Consider the following 15936-nt stretch of genomic DNA (forward strand, 5'->3'; position numbering starts at 1 on the left):
TAATGTGTCTAAAGATATTGAATTAATATTTTTTGTATTTATCCTGATAAAAAAGACACGAAAATATTAACAAGAGATATAACTTATTTTTATTTTTTTTATTATTCTTGTTAATTTTTTATAATTATATTTTTTGTCTCAAATTTTTTAAATTAAAAAAGTAAGAATAAATTAGATTTTTATAATTTATTATAATTTATCACAAAATTTTGTGTATCTTCCTTTATGTCTTGCTTCCAGTATCTTATCTTGTCCTATTCTAAAAAACAAACACAATCTTAAGCACAAGGGTTCTTTAGTTATTTTTTTTACTCATATGAACCTATCTTACAATAAAGACAATAAATAAAAATTATTAAATGATATTTCATCTAAATTATTTTTATGAAGGCATCTTATGTGAAAATAATAATGCAAATCATTAGATAGTCTAACTAAATATGTTTGACTGAATTATTTAATAATTTATAATATTATCTTCATATAAAAATATTTTTATAAAAATAAGAGTAAATATCACACTCGATTCCTGATAATTACTTCGAAAAGACTATGAGACTCTCAAGAAAAAAAACACCCAATCTAATTCTTGATTTTTTTTGGGACTGATTAACTCCTGTGCCAAAAAACATAACATTGATTTTTTTGGACAAAAGAGTTAATTAGTCCCATAAAAAAAACTCAGGAGTCAGATTTAATTTTTTTTTGTTAAGAATTTTGTTATCTTTTAAAATAATTGTGAGGACCGTTTAGAATTTTTTCCTAAAAATAACTATCGTCTTCTTCACGTAAAAATAAACTCATGCGAGTGGTCACCTTGTTTTTGTTTTTGTTTTTTTTCCAGTGAAACTTTCACTTGAAAAAACTGTCAATCTTTCAGGATCTTGTTCGACCCAAAATACATCCCTTGGGTCAGCAAAAATATAAAACCCTAGAAGTTTTTCCTGTCCAAACAGTATCGAATACTGGCAAAAACTTATTATGGGCTTCGGCCCATCAACGAAAAGACAAGCCCAAAAAGACGAATTTCTTTTAAGAAAAAAAAAAAGACATGGAAGTGGAAACTGGAAAGCCACGAGTGCCTAAGAAAATGGTGGGAAGAGAAATTTGCTGAATGGCGTCCCAGACAAGAAGGGCAGAGAAGGTCACGCTCTAACAACAAAGTCACACCCCCCTTTGACCAACGTTTATTATTAACCTTCTCTTCTCTTCTCTTCACTTAACATTTCAATTTTTTTCACTTCAATTCAGACACACACCTTCTTCTTTCTCTTCATCCAATAATCACTCATGGCTTGGAGGCCTTTATTAACGCAGGTAACTTTTCCTATATTAACCCTAATTTTCTTTTTTCAATTATTGGTATTGGTACCCAATTCTCTTTTATTTGTTTTATTGATTCTGTGCATTGGGATGGACAATGGGTCTAGTGGATTTTGATTCAGGGTTATAAAGTTGCAAACTTTTCTTTCCGGTAACCAATAATCATAATAACATCGAACTAAATATATTGGAGATATCAGAAATGATAGGGAAAAAGTTATGTTTAAGATTGTTTGTTGGGTTATATGATCATTTATGGATGGGTTGTTTGATTTGACTTCGAAATGAAGGTCTTCTGGGGGTTCCCAATTCAAGTATCAGCTTCTGAAAGCTGGTTTTTTATTTGATGCACATTAGTATTCATCTTTTATTATTGTTTTGCTTTAAGGGAATGATAGAGAATTTGAGTTTGTAATGCTAACAATGCAGCTCAAATTAACCCAAAAACTGATGGTGCCAACTGCCAGTACCCTGTATTCCCTTTCTGAAAATTTAGAGCAGCTACACATGAACTCCGAAATGCGAATACAATTAAATGTTTCAAAAACAATAACTGAGAATACTTAAGCGGAGTCGGTTATATAGAATTATAGATTAGAGGATGCTATAGTGTCATTTCCTAAACCATCTCTTAAAAACCTAAACTTTTAGTGGTTTCACCTATTGCTTTCATCAATCCCGGTTTATAAGTCTGCTTCAAAGTTCAAACAAGTAAACACTTAGGCCCGTAACATAGGTTTAAAGAATTTTCATCTTTTCAAGTGAAGGGATTATTTAACTTTTTTTGTCTATTAGTATTAGTGTCAGGTAGTTTTAAGCATGACATACTAGTGCGTTAATTATTGACCAATTATATGGTGCGCTCTTAATTGAATCTCGTTGCATATAATTTATATCTTATATCTTGTACCCTTTGCATATAAATTTTGTAATTTACTTTTACAGGTTTCAAGAAGACAATCAGAATTTGGACAGGCAAAACATTTGTTTCTTAGAGGCCATTTTTCCATTAATAAGTTCAGAGATTGTGCAGGTAGAAATCGCATGTTCCTATCCTGTGTGTTAGTGCTTGTTTGGGCGCCATTCTCGAAAAAGATCTTTTTTTTAATGATATTTTTTTAAAAGATCTTTTACAAAAGTAAAAGTGATTTTCCTACAGTGAATTTCTTTTTATCTTTTTCTAAATGTAGTATTATTATTATTGCTTTCCTTACTACAAATATTAAGATTCAATGTGTTGCCAGATTATTTGATTTTGATTTACTTTTGGTTTTTGAAGTAATCTGTGCCTATTTTCCTATGTTCAAGATGCCAATGGCTTATTATCCATGATGCCTTATTAATAGGACAAGGTTTAGTTGTGTTTGTTGTATTATTCATTTGAACAAAAAGTACTTTGATGTTGTGTCCCTTGTGTCCTTTAGTTTCCGTTAACTGATCTTACTTTCAATTTTTTGGTAGGGAATAGGCTTTTGTCCACCCAAGAGAGATTCAAGTCCAGCTATGTTGGTGACTTCAACCGTCGAATACGTGATGCAGATGAAGCCGTTGAAATTTCTCATCTGAAAGAACTTTACCATCGAAACGAACCTGAAGCTGTAATTAGGTTATTTGAAAGTCAGCCATCTCTGCATACTAATCCTTCAGCACTTTCCGAATATATTAAAGCATTGGTTAAAGTTGATAGGCTGGATGAAAGTGAATTATTGAAGACATTGAGAAGAGGTGATTATTTGGCTAGACTGCTAACTTTTTCATGGTTATTTATGCCTATGTTTTTTATTCATTAATCTTGACTTGGTTTACTGAACCTTGCTCAATTATATGGGACCATATTTTGGTCTATCTCTTCTTATCTGCAGATGTTTAGACATAATGTTTCATAATCTTTTAGCAAAACTTAGCATTTTTTTGCTGTCGATCCATTATTCTTTTTTTTGGGGGGGGGGGGGGGGTATTTGGTTGGAGTGTAAGTTTTTCAATATCAAGCACTCAACAAGCAACACTTAGTCTTGTTTCTTTTTGGTGCAAGGTGCACAATCTTTTAAGAGGTGTATCTCTCTGCAAAGCTATGGTTATTGAGGATCCCTTGTCCCCCATGCCCTGCGCATTATCCTTTTCATCTTGTGAATAATTTTTCTTACGTTATTTAAAAGCGCACACGCAAGAGGCTAAGAAAATAATGTGATTTACTAGGATGGAAAATGGAAACTATATTTAATGAATAGTTTCATGTACTTGTTTCAAGTGTATTATCTTATGTCATCAGAAATTTGGAGTTTTCAGGTATGCCCAATGCAGTGAGGGAGGAAGAAAGCATAGATGGCTTCTCTTCTCTTAGAAATGTGCGGGGGGAAGAAAGTATAGGTGGTTTCTCTGCTTTTAGAAATCTGGGAACTTCTGCAAGAGAGAGAATTCTCGGGACTGCAAGTTCACCCGTTCATATGGTGGCTACAGAAGCTGCGAGTTTTAAAGATCGACTATGGCGTGCATTTAGGTCCATTGTAGTTGTTTTTTTGTTGATTTCGGGTGCAGGAGCTCTCGTAGAGGATAAAGGAGTTGGTCAAGGTATTTATACATGACCTCATATGATTTTTCTTTATCAAATCCGAATCTGTTGATGTGTTCTTAAGTTTACCTTTTCCATTCCTAGGGCTTGGTGAACATGAAGGAGTGCTACCCAGCATGGAGTCAAGTACAAGATTTAATGATGTAAAAGGTGTTGACGAGGCAAAGGCAGAGCTGGAAGAAATTGTTCACTACCTCCGGGATCCTAAGGTAGACATCTCTGCCCTATCATGCTCCGCTCTCCCTAGCTCTGAGTACCTATCTTGTTCCGAAGCTAGATGATTAAAATTTCTATGTATGGATCTGGTTTACTGTTTTCGTATATCAATTTTATGTGTATTGGTTGATACATGTCATGAGCTATTTTGATCAGTTACTCCATTTGGTTGTTGATCATATCTTTTCCTTGTGTCAGCGCTTTACTCGGCTTGGTGGTAAGCTTCCAAAAGGAGTGTTGCTTGTTGGTCCACCTGGAACTGGAAAAACTATGTTGGCAAGAGCTATAGCTGGAGAGGCTGGGGTTCCTTTCTTCTCAAGCAGTGGGAGCGAATTTGATGAGATGTACGTGGGTGTAGGTGCACGAAGGGTCAGGGATCTTTTTTCCGCTGCTAGGAAGCGATCACCTTCTATAATCTTCATTGACGAGATAGATGCTATTGGAGGGAACCGAAGTGCGAAGGACCAAACTTACATGAAGATGACATTAAATCAATTGCTGGTTGAGTTAGATGGATTCAAACAAAATGAAGGCACAATTGTGATTGGAGCAACTAATTTTCCAGAGTCATTGGATAAGGCTTTGGTGAGACCTGGTCGATTTGATCGCCATGTTGTTGTTCCCAATCCAGATGTAGAAGGAAGACGGCAGATTTTGGAGTCGCACATGTCAAAGGTAATTATTCCTTGCAAAGAATGCGTCTTATTTGGTTGTTTTGCCAATGTTCGCCAACCCTGACCTAGCCAATGGCCAGCTAGGAATCTAGGATCTTGTTTTCTTAAAGTTGTTATCGTGTCGGCTAGAGTATGCTGCAAACATCACATTATGCTGGATTTTTGTTTTCAATCAACTATAGGTTATGATGGCTGATGATGTCGATTTGATGGTCATTGCTCGAGGAACACCTGGGTTCTCTGGTGCTGACCTTGCAAACTTGGTTAATGTAGGCGCCCTTAAGGCTGCAATGGACGGTGCTAAAGCTGTGACCATGGCCGATTTAGAGTATGCAAAGGACAAGATCATGATGGGAAGTGAACGCAAGACAGCCATCATATCTGAGGAATCGCGAAAGTTGACTGCTTACCATGAGGGTGGCCATGCCCTTGTGGCCATTCACACCGATGGGGCCCTTCCCGTTCACAAGGCGACAATAGTTCCCCGAGGGATGGCCCTCGGCATGGTTACTCAAATACCCGAGAAGGATGAGACCAGCATATCCCGTAAACAGATGCTTGCCCGGCTTGATGTTTGCATGGGAGGCCGGGTAGCAGAAGAGCTCATTTTCGGGGCAAATGAAGTTACTGCTGGCGCGTCGTCCGACCTCAAGCAGGCGACTAAGCTAGCAAGGGAAATGATTACTAAATATGGTATGGGAAAGGAGACTGGACTTGCCACTCACAATTACAATGATGATGGGAGAAGCATGAGCTCAGAGACAAGGCTTCTTATTGAGAAAGAGGTGAAGCATTTCTTGGAGAGAGCTTACAACAATGCAAAAACAATTCTAACCACTCACAACAAGGAACTCCATGCTCTTGCAAATGCTCTTCTTGAACATGAGACCCTTTCAGGAACTCAGATAAGAACACTTCTTGCTCAAGTTAGATCCCAGAAACAGCAGCAGCAGCAGCCGCACATGGTCGAGGTGCAGAGCAGTTCGCCGTCCAGCACAGCAGCTTCTGCTGCTGCAGCCGCAGCTGCTGCGGCTGCTGCTGCCACTGCCGCCGCCAAGTCTCAAGGTGTTCCAGTTGGATCTTAGCAGGACGAATACAGTGGCAGTTACCAGATGAAATGTATAGATAGCATTTATTTGGTGTTTCTGGGATTTTATGCACCTAGGAGCAAAGTTCATGTAAACTGTGTAGAAGCTCTTGTAGAATAGAACCGTTGATATATTTTTTTTTTCTTTTCTTTTTTTAAGAGGAAGAGAAAAGCAAAAGAAACAAAAGCAATCAAATGTTACTCTGCAAAATAGAACCGTTGATTTGTTGTACTCAATAATTTGATAATGTTATTTCTATAAAGTAGGTTGTCTTAGAAGACTCAAAGATTGAAATTTTCCTCGTGTGCTTTGCAAAGATTTTCGGAAAAGCAAATTTACTGTTAATATGAAATTCCCAGGATGCTGTGTTTTTACTTTTTAGTTTTTAGTAGAGAATCAAGCTAAAATGTGAAGTATTTCACTGAAATATGAAATACATATTTAATATAGTGTGTATTTACACCTCTAACTTACCTTGAACCTTTTATGTAACTGGTGGATTTTGCACTAGTATTTAATCTACAAGGAAATTGAGAGGATTGACTCCATAACAATAATTACATTTAGGAGTTACTAGAACCAATTATAAAGAGGGGTGCTAACGTTATTCAACCACTTCCTGTTTCCAAAGCGCACTACTCACTATGCATTATGAACGACTCTTCTTCTTCTTCCTCTATGAAAATGAGTTTCTTACCAAATTTGAAGATAATGGAACTTCAGAAATACACCCAAACAATTATAGAAATACATCCAAAGGATTACAGAAATACACCTAAAATTTGTTGAAGTACACCTTATGTATAATTCAGAACTCTTTCTCTTTCTCCTCATCTTCTGCTGCTTCTTCTTCTTCAAAAACGATTTCAGAGCTTAATGTTAAAAAACAATGGAAATCGAGAATAACGAAAAAAGAAAACAGAGAGAAAAGCACGTAAATGAAGAAGGAGAAAGAGAAGGCAAGAAACAAAAGAAAAGAAGAAGAGAAAGAGAAAGAGGAAGAAGAACGTACAACAAAAAAAAAAGGTGCAGTGAAAACGTGCAGTACGGTTCGAAACGCATGACTTGTAAAAACTTGTATAGAAAAACGCTTCTACGTGGAGAATTATTCAATTATAAAACTGGATTTTCCAGATCTAAGTAAGCTAAGTCATGGAAAAAATTTTAAAATATAGTAACTTAATAATTAGGATTTAAACAAGTATCCACTTATTAAAAATATCAAAATAAAAAGAAAATTTTGAAGTTTACCCCCCAAAAATTATTATTGCGGAGGAACCCTAAACCTTTCCAGGAACATACGAAATCGAAAGCTATCATGCGAAAAGGTACGAATTAGTTTCCTTCTTAATAATATGATCTCATATCTAATGATTATGCAATGAAATGTTGAAATTGGACGATCCAATTAATTCTTTTGCAGTAAGTGAGAAGCGGAGAATAATTATACGAAACTACCATGGCGAAAATCTTGTGGGGATCTTACACGATGCTGAATCCACACAACTTGTTATTATCTGCCATGGCTTCCAATCTTCCAAGGTGTTTTCTTATTTTTAACAATTCATTGTATGAAGCTAATTTGAGCTCTGCTATAGGGGAGTGATTAAACTATCTAATAGCATGACATTGCTGCTGAAATTTTAAGGTTTCTGAATATCATAATGCACTTTTATCAGGAAAGGATTCCAATGGTGAATCTTGCTGCTGCTATTGAAAATGATGGAATTAGTGCCTTCCGCTTTGATTTTTCTGGAAATGGGTACGTACTAATCATCTGTGTGAAGAATATAAAATGTTTAATTATATGATGTATATTAATAATTTGTTTAGTGAATGAATATAAATATATAGTTTGACTTAGTTGTGTATCATATTCTTTTGTTTATTATTAGATCAGCATGATGGCTTATGCTCCAAGAATAATGAGTAACTCAGAGAGCATCATAGATTGCTCATTACCATGATATTTTGTTTATATGCCCTCTTATATTCTGATAATATATTTTTGTCCAATCATGGCTCTATCTTTTCTGAAAGAAACTGGGACTGAAGTTAATGAAGAGACACTAAAAAGAAAGGGGTCAATCTATTTTAAAGTTGAATATATAAATGTTTCTATGCAATATATAACTTACAACATTGATTTGTTTCTTGATAATTCATTTTATTGTCTTCTAGGGAAAGTGAAGGTTCATTTCAGTATGGTAACTACTACAGAGAAGTTGAAGACTTGCGTGCTGTCATTCAACACTTTCGTGAGCAGAAATTTGTAATTACAGCAATTGTTGGTCATAGTAAAGGTTACATTACAATTATGCGTACTATATGAAACATATGAAACTGTAAGTAGTTGTTAGGGACTGAACAGACAATCTATAAAGATGTTGATAGTAAAGGTTTCTGCAGGGGGTAACGTGGCACTGTTATACGCCTCAAAATATAAGGATGTTCATGCTATTGTCAACATTTCTGGCCGGTTTAATCTATTGAAGGGCATGGAAGGTCGTTTGGGCGAAAATTTTGTTAAACGAATCAAACAAGATGGATTTATTGATGTAAAAAATAGAAGAGGTGAGTAATGAAAGGTAATAATGTTCAAGTGATATTCATCTATTTATTTGTCATTTTTAAATCAGAAAGTCATGGTCAATTTTCCTCTTGCTTCTTTGCCATTGGTCGGCACAATTATTTCGAGTCAGATGCGACTGACTGTCTGCTATTTCTGTTTTAATAATTTCCAGTCATGGTAGCGAATTGTGACATTTCTTCATCAACATGTCTCCTTATCATCAAACTTTCAAGCTTCCTTGTGAATGTTATAGCATAGTCGCTATCGAAAAGCATCTAAAATCAGCTTCTATGGACGGTGCTTGCATTTTTCGTGTTGTCAATTTATTTCCACTACCCTGATCAACATGTTCTGTTTCGTGATAGGGAACATTATATATCGTGTTACTGAAGAAAGTTTGATGGATCGCCTATCCACTATTACTCATCTTGCTTGCCTATTAATTCCTCAAGATTGCAGGTATTGTTTCTTAATTGTTATAACATGTAAAAGAAATATTCATTGACAATGTCAAATCCTTCATGTTCTAGTTTTATCATGGTAGTCACACTTCAATGTTGATGTACAGAGTGCTAACAGTTCATGGATCCAAGGATGAAACTGTACCCTCCGAAGATGCTCTAGATTTCGATAAGTTCATATCTAACCATGAACTGCACATTGTAGAAAGAGCCGATCACGAATTTACACATCATCAAGATGAGTTAACCAGCATAGTCTTGGAGTTTATCAAGTCTCATAATGATAAAGACACAAATAAATCTAAGCACACACAACATGGAGGAGTCGATAAACCTATTCGGTCGCGAATCTAGTTCTTGCAGAATACTGATCCTGTACCTGTTTTCATTGTCGCAGTCTTAATAAGTAGATTGACAAGCAAGGAGAAGAGACGTCGTCCTTCCGGTCCCCACTAATTTTTTGGCTAGTCAAAGAAAATTGACAAATCACAAATGCAACCAAGTTTTTGCATTATTGGACCCCAATAATTGCACACCTTACAAGAATTGGGGGATCATGATTGCCTTTTTGGTATAGCTGCTGAATTGAAGTTCATGCACTACATGTGAATTGCATCTAAAAGAAATTTCATCATCACAGGTTGTTAAAGGTCAATTACCTAAAAATTTGATCTTGGAGGTTGATATTTTGGAGAGAAAGCGAAGGAAGGGAATGGTTCGATGAGTAAAGCGAATTTCACTCTACTCATCGAGCAATTCCTTTCCATCGATTCCTTTTCAAAGCCACTCGCAAACTCGCCATAAGTTTCTAGCTATTAGGTATAGACTACCTATTAGTATGTATAAATTTACTTGTGTCCATAATTCTATGTAAATTTGTTCTGTTTTGACCATGATTCTTTTCCTTTTATTGCCATAAGTTCCTTTTGGACAAACATAAATTCAATCAAATATTATAGTTCAGAAATGAGTGCAGAATAGACTAATGAAAGTGACTTATGTTACAGCTTCAAACTTATGGCTGGTAGTTGATTTTTCACTTCAAATTATTCTTGTCTAATTGTCTTTTCCTTTTAACTCTTTTCCCTCAAGCTCCACAGCTTATTTAGTCTAAAAAAACATTTTGTTTATAAAATTTATTAGAAATTGCCGATTTGGTTTTTCTTTCATAGGATTGTATTGAAAAAAATAACAAATTATACTTAATTATTTCTTTCATAAAATTAAAAAAAAAAAAGATTGAGATAATGTGACATTTTGAATTAATTTCAGAAATTGAAAAAAAAAAACATTGTTTTTCGTATTTAAGACCTTTTGACTCTTTTCATTTGATTATGTGTATCTAATATGTGCCTGATTTGAATCAAACACATTTGACTATAATGAGCGAGTCTCTCAACGAAAATAATTACATTTATAAAATCTCAAAATTTGGACTTTAATAATAAAATATTAACCACCTGACTAATCCATATTATTTATGATCCGAATGAAGATATATATATATATATATATAGGTAGCATATTGTATTATTGGGGATAGCCATAAACAGTTACTGCAGACAAGGTTGGTCCATATAGACAACAAATTGTCAAAATAATACCTTCGACTGTAAGATTGCATGTGATCTTCCATGAATCAGTTCATCTCATGAGCTGTCTTGTATTTTTCTTGTTTATGATCCAATTTCTTCGGACATTATTGCTGTATACAGTTTTTACATGTTTCTCAATGATTTTTAATTTTACTTTTGAGTTTATTTTTGGTTTAATTAATCGGAAATTCCTATAAATTACTAAATTTGTAAATAGGTCTTTATACTTTATAAATTTGTAACCAAGTCCTTATTCTTTTTAAAATTTGTTAATTAGGTCTTTATTATTAAAAAAAAATATTAAAAAAATAATACTCCTATTTGTAGGGACTTAAACTGAGAAATTGTGTAAAAAGTAAGGATTTAATTACAAATAAAAAAAATATGATCGGGTGTTAGTCACGATTGCAAATAAAAATTAAATATTTTCACTCATCTATTTTTTTCATAATATTAAATTAATAATATATTAATTGATAATATATTTAATCATATAAATTTTTTTTAACTGAATATATTATATTTATTTTGTCAATTGATATATTTAAGTCAATGTAACATAATTATAAATCAATTGTTTCCAAATTTTTTTTCATGAAAAGAAAAACAATTGTCCTATGTTATATTTTTTCTTAATCGCCAAGAAAGAAAAACTAGTTTTTTTTTATAATAAAAGATAAAGAAACTTTGATATATCAGAAATATAACGATTAATGTTGTCTTCTCCTAAAAACTTAAGTTTTTTGAATGAACTGTTTCATGATATGATATACTCCCAATCATCACTCGTTTATTAATTATATAATTAACTTTTATAATAAAAGTATAAAACTCAATCATTTATTCTACACAGATTATAATTTTATATCACAACACAAAATTTTGCTTCTTCAAAATTCATTGTCCATTTATTCTTACATTATACCACGCAGCAAATAAGAAATGGAGTGAATACTCATCCGATCTCTGACAATTATCTCGAAAGGACAATTATCTCGAAAGGACAATGAGGTCTCCAAGAAAAAAAAAACACCAAATTCGGCCCCTGATATTTTTTTTGGAACTGATTAGTCCCTGTGCAAAAAAAAAAAATAACATTGATTTTTTTTTGTACAGAAACTTCGTTGTCCTTTCGAAGTAATTGTCAGGAGACAGATTGAGGTTTTTTTGTCAAGGATCTCGTTGTCTTTTATTTTGGGTTTTTCTCTAAAAAAATGCTGAAGTATGCTTTTATTTTTATTTTTTTCCAATTTTTTCCCTTTTTAGTTGCAAGCCAACTCTAACTCAAATCTAAGACTGAAGATATTTTGCTAAGAAAGTGTGATTGATGAAGCATCTCCATGTGGCTTATGGCATATTCTAAAAGCTATGAATTAGATACTATATTGTACGGTTCATTTTTATTTGGCTACAATGCTTCATCCCAATTGGTGGGGTTGTCACTATTATTATATTATATGCTTGATTCCATATGCATGATTATTAATATTTTAATTTAACTTATTAGTATGTTTTTATGCCTTAAAAAACACTAATTTTCTGCTTCTGCAGTGCACCCCAATGAATGGCTTGTCCTTATCTAATTTGTATCACAATCAGAGCATCTAACATTCCTATGTTGCAAAATGCTAACAACCATTCAATCAATCAATCTCCTATCTATTTAATTTTCCTTATATTATAGAAAAAGTTTATACATACAATGGCATTTACAGCTAAAATTAATGATTAATAATTAATATTTAATCTTCACCTTAGATCGAAATTATTTACATATTATTGGGTGCAATAATTTTGGTTTTAAAAGATTAGGGTGTGTTTGATTTATATTTTTATTTTTAATATTTTTTATTTTTTAGATTTTATGAAGAAAAAATAAAATAAGAAGTAAAAATAAAAAACAGAATTTTATTATTTTTATTATTTTCATTTTTTTTCACAAAATTTACAAAAAAAAATATTAAAAATAAAAACAAAAAATCAAAACGAAAACTAAATACCTTTAGATTATTACTTTTTCATGTAAACCTTCTTCTTGGTTAGTAATATAGGATTATATTGATTTTGGGAATACCAATTATTAATTTAGCATTAATTTTTCTTAAGGTGAGACATATCATTAGTTGTTGAACAAAATTAACAGGATGTCTTCATCAAAAATAAATAAAAGATTAAGATGGTGTCTACTTAACATTAAGAGAAGATTACAATTAAAAAAAAATGATAAATCAATCCCTAATTTTTTTGTTTACCGATATTTAAATTTGTGAAAATTTAAAAATATATTTAAATTTTTGAACTCTTCAAAATTTGAATATATCGATTTTTGTGTTTAATTGATCTCATTTTACAAATCTTCTCATGTGTGCATTCGTATCAATTAAGTCAATATAATAGAAGTTATGCTTGATTTTTGATTTTTTCGTTGAATATAATAGATCTAAATGAACATAAGAAATCGATATATCCAAATTTAAAAAAAAAATCAGAAACTTAAATATATTTTAATAATCTCTCTCTATATATTTCTATGTTAAAAAAATTTTGCTTTAGAGTTCTTGCATTGTTGGATGAAACAAGTCAAGAGCCAAAATACCAAGAGAATATGTTGGTGGAGAAAACATAGAATAAATTTAAAGTATAGATATAATTTCAGGTTAAAAATTTAAATATGGAAAAGCCATGAGTATATATGTCATGAAATAGTTAATAGTCATGTGATTTTTGCATACATAAGATTATGTAATTTAGTGGGGCGAAAAGTATTTTTACTAAGACAGAAAAAATCCTGTAAATTATAAGAGTATATATTTTAATGAATTTGAACATTTTTAAAAAGAAAAATATTACGACTTTTCTTTTAAAATTTAATTTTTGGTCAATCTTTTTAAAAATTTATTATTATTTAATTAATTTAAATATCTATTTTCATGTATTAGTTGTTTAAAAAATAAAAAAAGTTATTTTTTTTCTCTTCTAAAAATTGAATAAAAAATCATATTTAAAAAATATCTAATTGTATTATTTTAAAAATAACGATTTTATAAAAAAAGAGATCAAGTTACGATCCATTTTAGTTCCTATCGAAATGTGTCTTATGCTTCCATGGAAATGTCGCTGTCCGTATATTAGTATTATACTATTTATTAGTATTATACTATTTTAATCTACATTTATGTAATACACTAATATAACTTCCATTTAAAAAAATAAATTCTGTACGATGTCAATTACTATTATTATAAAAATAAATATTTCTCCCCTCATTTAAAAATGGGAATCTTTTACTCACATCAAGTAGACTCATTCTGCCAAACATCTCGTTTTCAAAGCAATCCTGTGGGCACATGTGATCATTGTCTCAACTCTCAATAATTAATCACTACACTTTATTCTAGAAAAGAATTGAGTTTTTAATATTGAAAGTAATGATGTTCATACATATAAAAATTATTAAAAATTTTACTGCTAAATAATTTAGTATTACATTGATAGTACAAATTAATCAAATTCTTAATAATATATTCTTTTGGAAGGAAGCATGTTTTATGGAAAAATAATGTAACTTATAGTTTTAGTATTACTCTTGACATACTATTGGTATTTTATTCTATACGTGGTTATCATATCGTATTAAAAATATTTAATTCTATAATAGTACATAAAAATAATATATATTTAGCAATCAATAATAAAAAGATCACACACATTAAATTAAGGCATAGACTCATACAATAATTTTTATATTAAATTGATAGTAAAAAATTATTAGATAATATATTAATTAAGGATTTATTTATTTTATATTTTAAGAATACATGTTAAAATTTTTAAATAAAATAAAAAATATTTAAAAAATTTTTATTAATAATAAATTTATTATATACCCTAAAGACATATTAATTAAATTTTTTAATTAAATATATCAAATTATTTAATATTTTTTATTATCAATTTTATATGAATATAATTGTCGTTTCCACCTTAAATTAAATGCGTTGAATAAACACAATTGAACTTTAATGCATTTCTAGTATACATTTTACTGCATTTACATCATCATTCATGTAGCATTTGGAAGAGATATAGAAATTAAAAAATTGAGATCGAAAAATAGACGGAAATAAATCTTAATATTATATTTAGTATAAATTGGGAGATAGATATTGAAATAAAAATAAAATTTTAATTTAATTTATATAAAGAATAAAGTTGGAATTAATCAATTGAAATAAGGGTATTTTAAGTATAAAATGTTATTAAAATTTCAGTCTCTATCTCTAAAAAATTTAATTCTATGTGTCTCTATTTTTTGAAGTATTGAAATATTAAAATTTTGGAAACAAATATTGAAATTTTAGTATCAGTCTCTAAACCACTAAATATAATACTGAGTTTCAATCTCCAATCTTCGTTCTAGTACCTCAAAACAAAACGCTTCTTTAATTTTATATAGGATGGTAGAAATTGTTTGACTCTAATTATACTTTCTTTAATACTCATAAAAATATGATATAGTACTTGCACGGTGGATAAATTATTCTAGTAATATATATTAAATTTAAGCCATTATAATTATAGTTATAAGTAAGAGTTAATATTTAATTTGGTCTCTAAACTTGTATATGAGTTTTAATTTAATTTTTAAAGTTTGAGTAAAATATTATTTTTGTCTCTAACGTTTAGGGTAAGTCTCAAAGTTGTCTATAACGTTTAAATCGTCCTATTTAAGTCCCTAACTTTTTAAAATTGACTCAATGTTGTCTTGCCGTCTGTTAACAGAATTGACGACGGGACAAAATTGAGATGATTTTGAAACGTTAGGGACTTAAAATATGACGAAAACGTTGGGGATAAAAACGATACATAGAAATAAATTTTAATTTTATCCTTCAATAATATCAATTTTTTTACGATACATAGTTATTCAATTATTTTTTAATCACTTCTAAGTAAATTATACTTAATCACATTGCTTTTGTTCTAAATAATTTTTTTTATAATTTTATTCTTAAAAAAATAAATTATAAAAAATCTTTAAAAGTAAAATTATAAAAAATAAATTTATTTAGAATCAAAGTAATGTGATTAAGTATAATTTACTTAGATGTGATTAAAAATAATTAAATAACTATGTATCGTAAAAGATTGATATTAATGAAGGATAAAATTAAAATTTATTTCTATGTATCGTTTTTGTTCCTAACGTTTTAAAATCGTCTCAATTTTGTCCCGCCGTCAATTCTGTTAACAGATCCCTAATAGCAGGACAACATTGAGTCAATTTTGAAATGTTAGAGACTTAAATAGGACAATTTAAACGTTAGGGACAACTTTGGGACTTACCCTAAACATTGGGGACAAAAATGATAATTTACTCTTAGAGTTTTAATTATCTCTATTTAGTCTTTAAATTTTATAAACGTGTTTCATATTAA

General features: G+C 30.7%; 2 protein-coding genes across 5 annotated transcripts; both read left to right on the plus strand.

The window, feature by feature from the left end:
• Positions 1-890: 890 nt before the first annotated feature.
• LOC112755911 (ATP-dependent zinc metalloprotease FTSH 4, mitochondrial) lies at positions 891-6164 on the plus strand. Of its 2 annotated transcripts, XM_072197764.1 has the most exons (8): positions 1044-1144; positions 1252-1317; positions 2269-2356; positions 2785-3048; positions 3610-3891; positions 3977-4101; positions 4307-4783; positions 4965-6164. In XM_072197764.1, the coding sequence occupies exons 2-8, from the start codon at positions 1291-1293 to the stop codon at positions 5865-5867; spliced, it is 2166 nt and encodes a 721-aa protein (XP_072053865.1). In that variant the 5' UTR covers positions 1044-1144; positions 1252-1290; the 3' UTR covers positions 5868-6164. The 2 variants fall into 2 exon arrangements, with proteins under 2 accessions (XP_025660031.1, XP_072053865.1); XM_025804246.3 differs by having other exon boundaries at positions 891-1317.
• An 897-nt stretch (positions 6165-7061) lies between these two features.
• Positions 7062-9870, plus strand: LOC112755912 (uncharacterized). 3 transcript variants are annotated; one of them, XR_011862702.1, is made up of 7 exons: positions 7062-7198; positions 7294-7412; positions 7550-7632; positions 8052-8173; positions 8280-8458; positions 8808-8901; positions 9011-9870. XR_011862702.1 is itself a non-coding variant. In XM_025804247.2 (7 exons), exons 1-7 carry the CDS (start codon positions 7189-7191, stop codon positions 9255-9257), a joined length of 840 nt encoding a protein of 279 aa, XP_025660032.1. In that variant the 5' UTR covers positions 7062-7188; the 3' UTR covers positions 9258-9870. The 3 variants fall into 3 exon arrangements, 1 of the variants encoding a protein (XP_025660032.1); XR_011862701.1 differs by having other exon boundaries at positions 8280-8444; positions 8615-8901; XM_025804247.2 differs by having other exon boundaries at positions 8280-8444.
• The last annotated feature ends 6066 nt before the right edge of the window (positions 9871-15936 follow it).

This window comes from Arachis hypogaea, chromosome 6, assembly GCF_003086295.3.
Source record: "Arachis hypogaea cultivar Tifrunner chromosome 6, arahy.Tifrunner.gnm2.J5K5, whole genome shotgun sequence".
In the NCBI taxonomy this organism is placed as follows: domain Eukaryota; kingdom Viridiplantae; phylum Streptophyta; class Magnoliopsida; order Fabales; family Fabaceae; genus Arachis; species Arachis hypogaea.

Bases quoted from the DNA above. Each gene is read 5' to 3' on its own strand.
- LOC112755911 (XM_025804246.3), top strand. From the start codon at position 1,291: ATGGCTTGGAGGCCTTTATTAACGCAG. The intron at 4,102-4,306 runs GTAGACATCTCT...TCCTTGTGTCAG, and splicing joins ACTACCTCCGGGATCCTAAG to CGCTTTACTCGGCTTGGTGG. The intron at 4,784-4,964 runs GTAATTATTCCT...AATCAACTATAG, and splicing joins TGGAGTCGCACATGTCAAAG to GTTATGATGGCTGATGATGT.
- LOC112755912 (XM_025804247.2), top strand. The intron at 7,413-7,549 runs GTGTTTTCTTAT...CACTTTTATCAG, and splicing joins ATGGCTTCCAATCTTCCAAG to GAAAGGATTCCAATGGTGAA. The intron at 8,902-9,010 runs GTATTGTTTCTT...GTTGATGTACAG, and splicing joins TTAATTCCTCAAGATTGCAG to AGTGCTAACAGTTCATGGAT.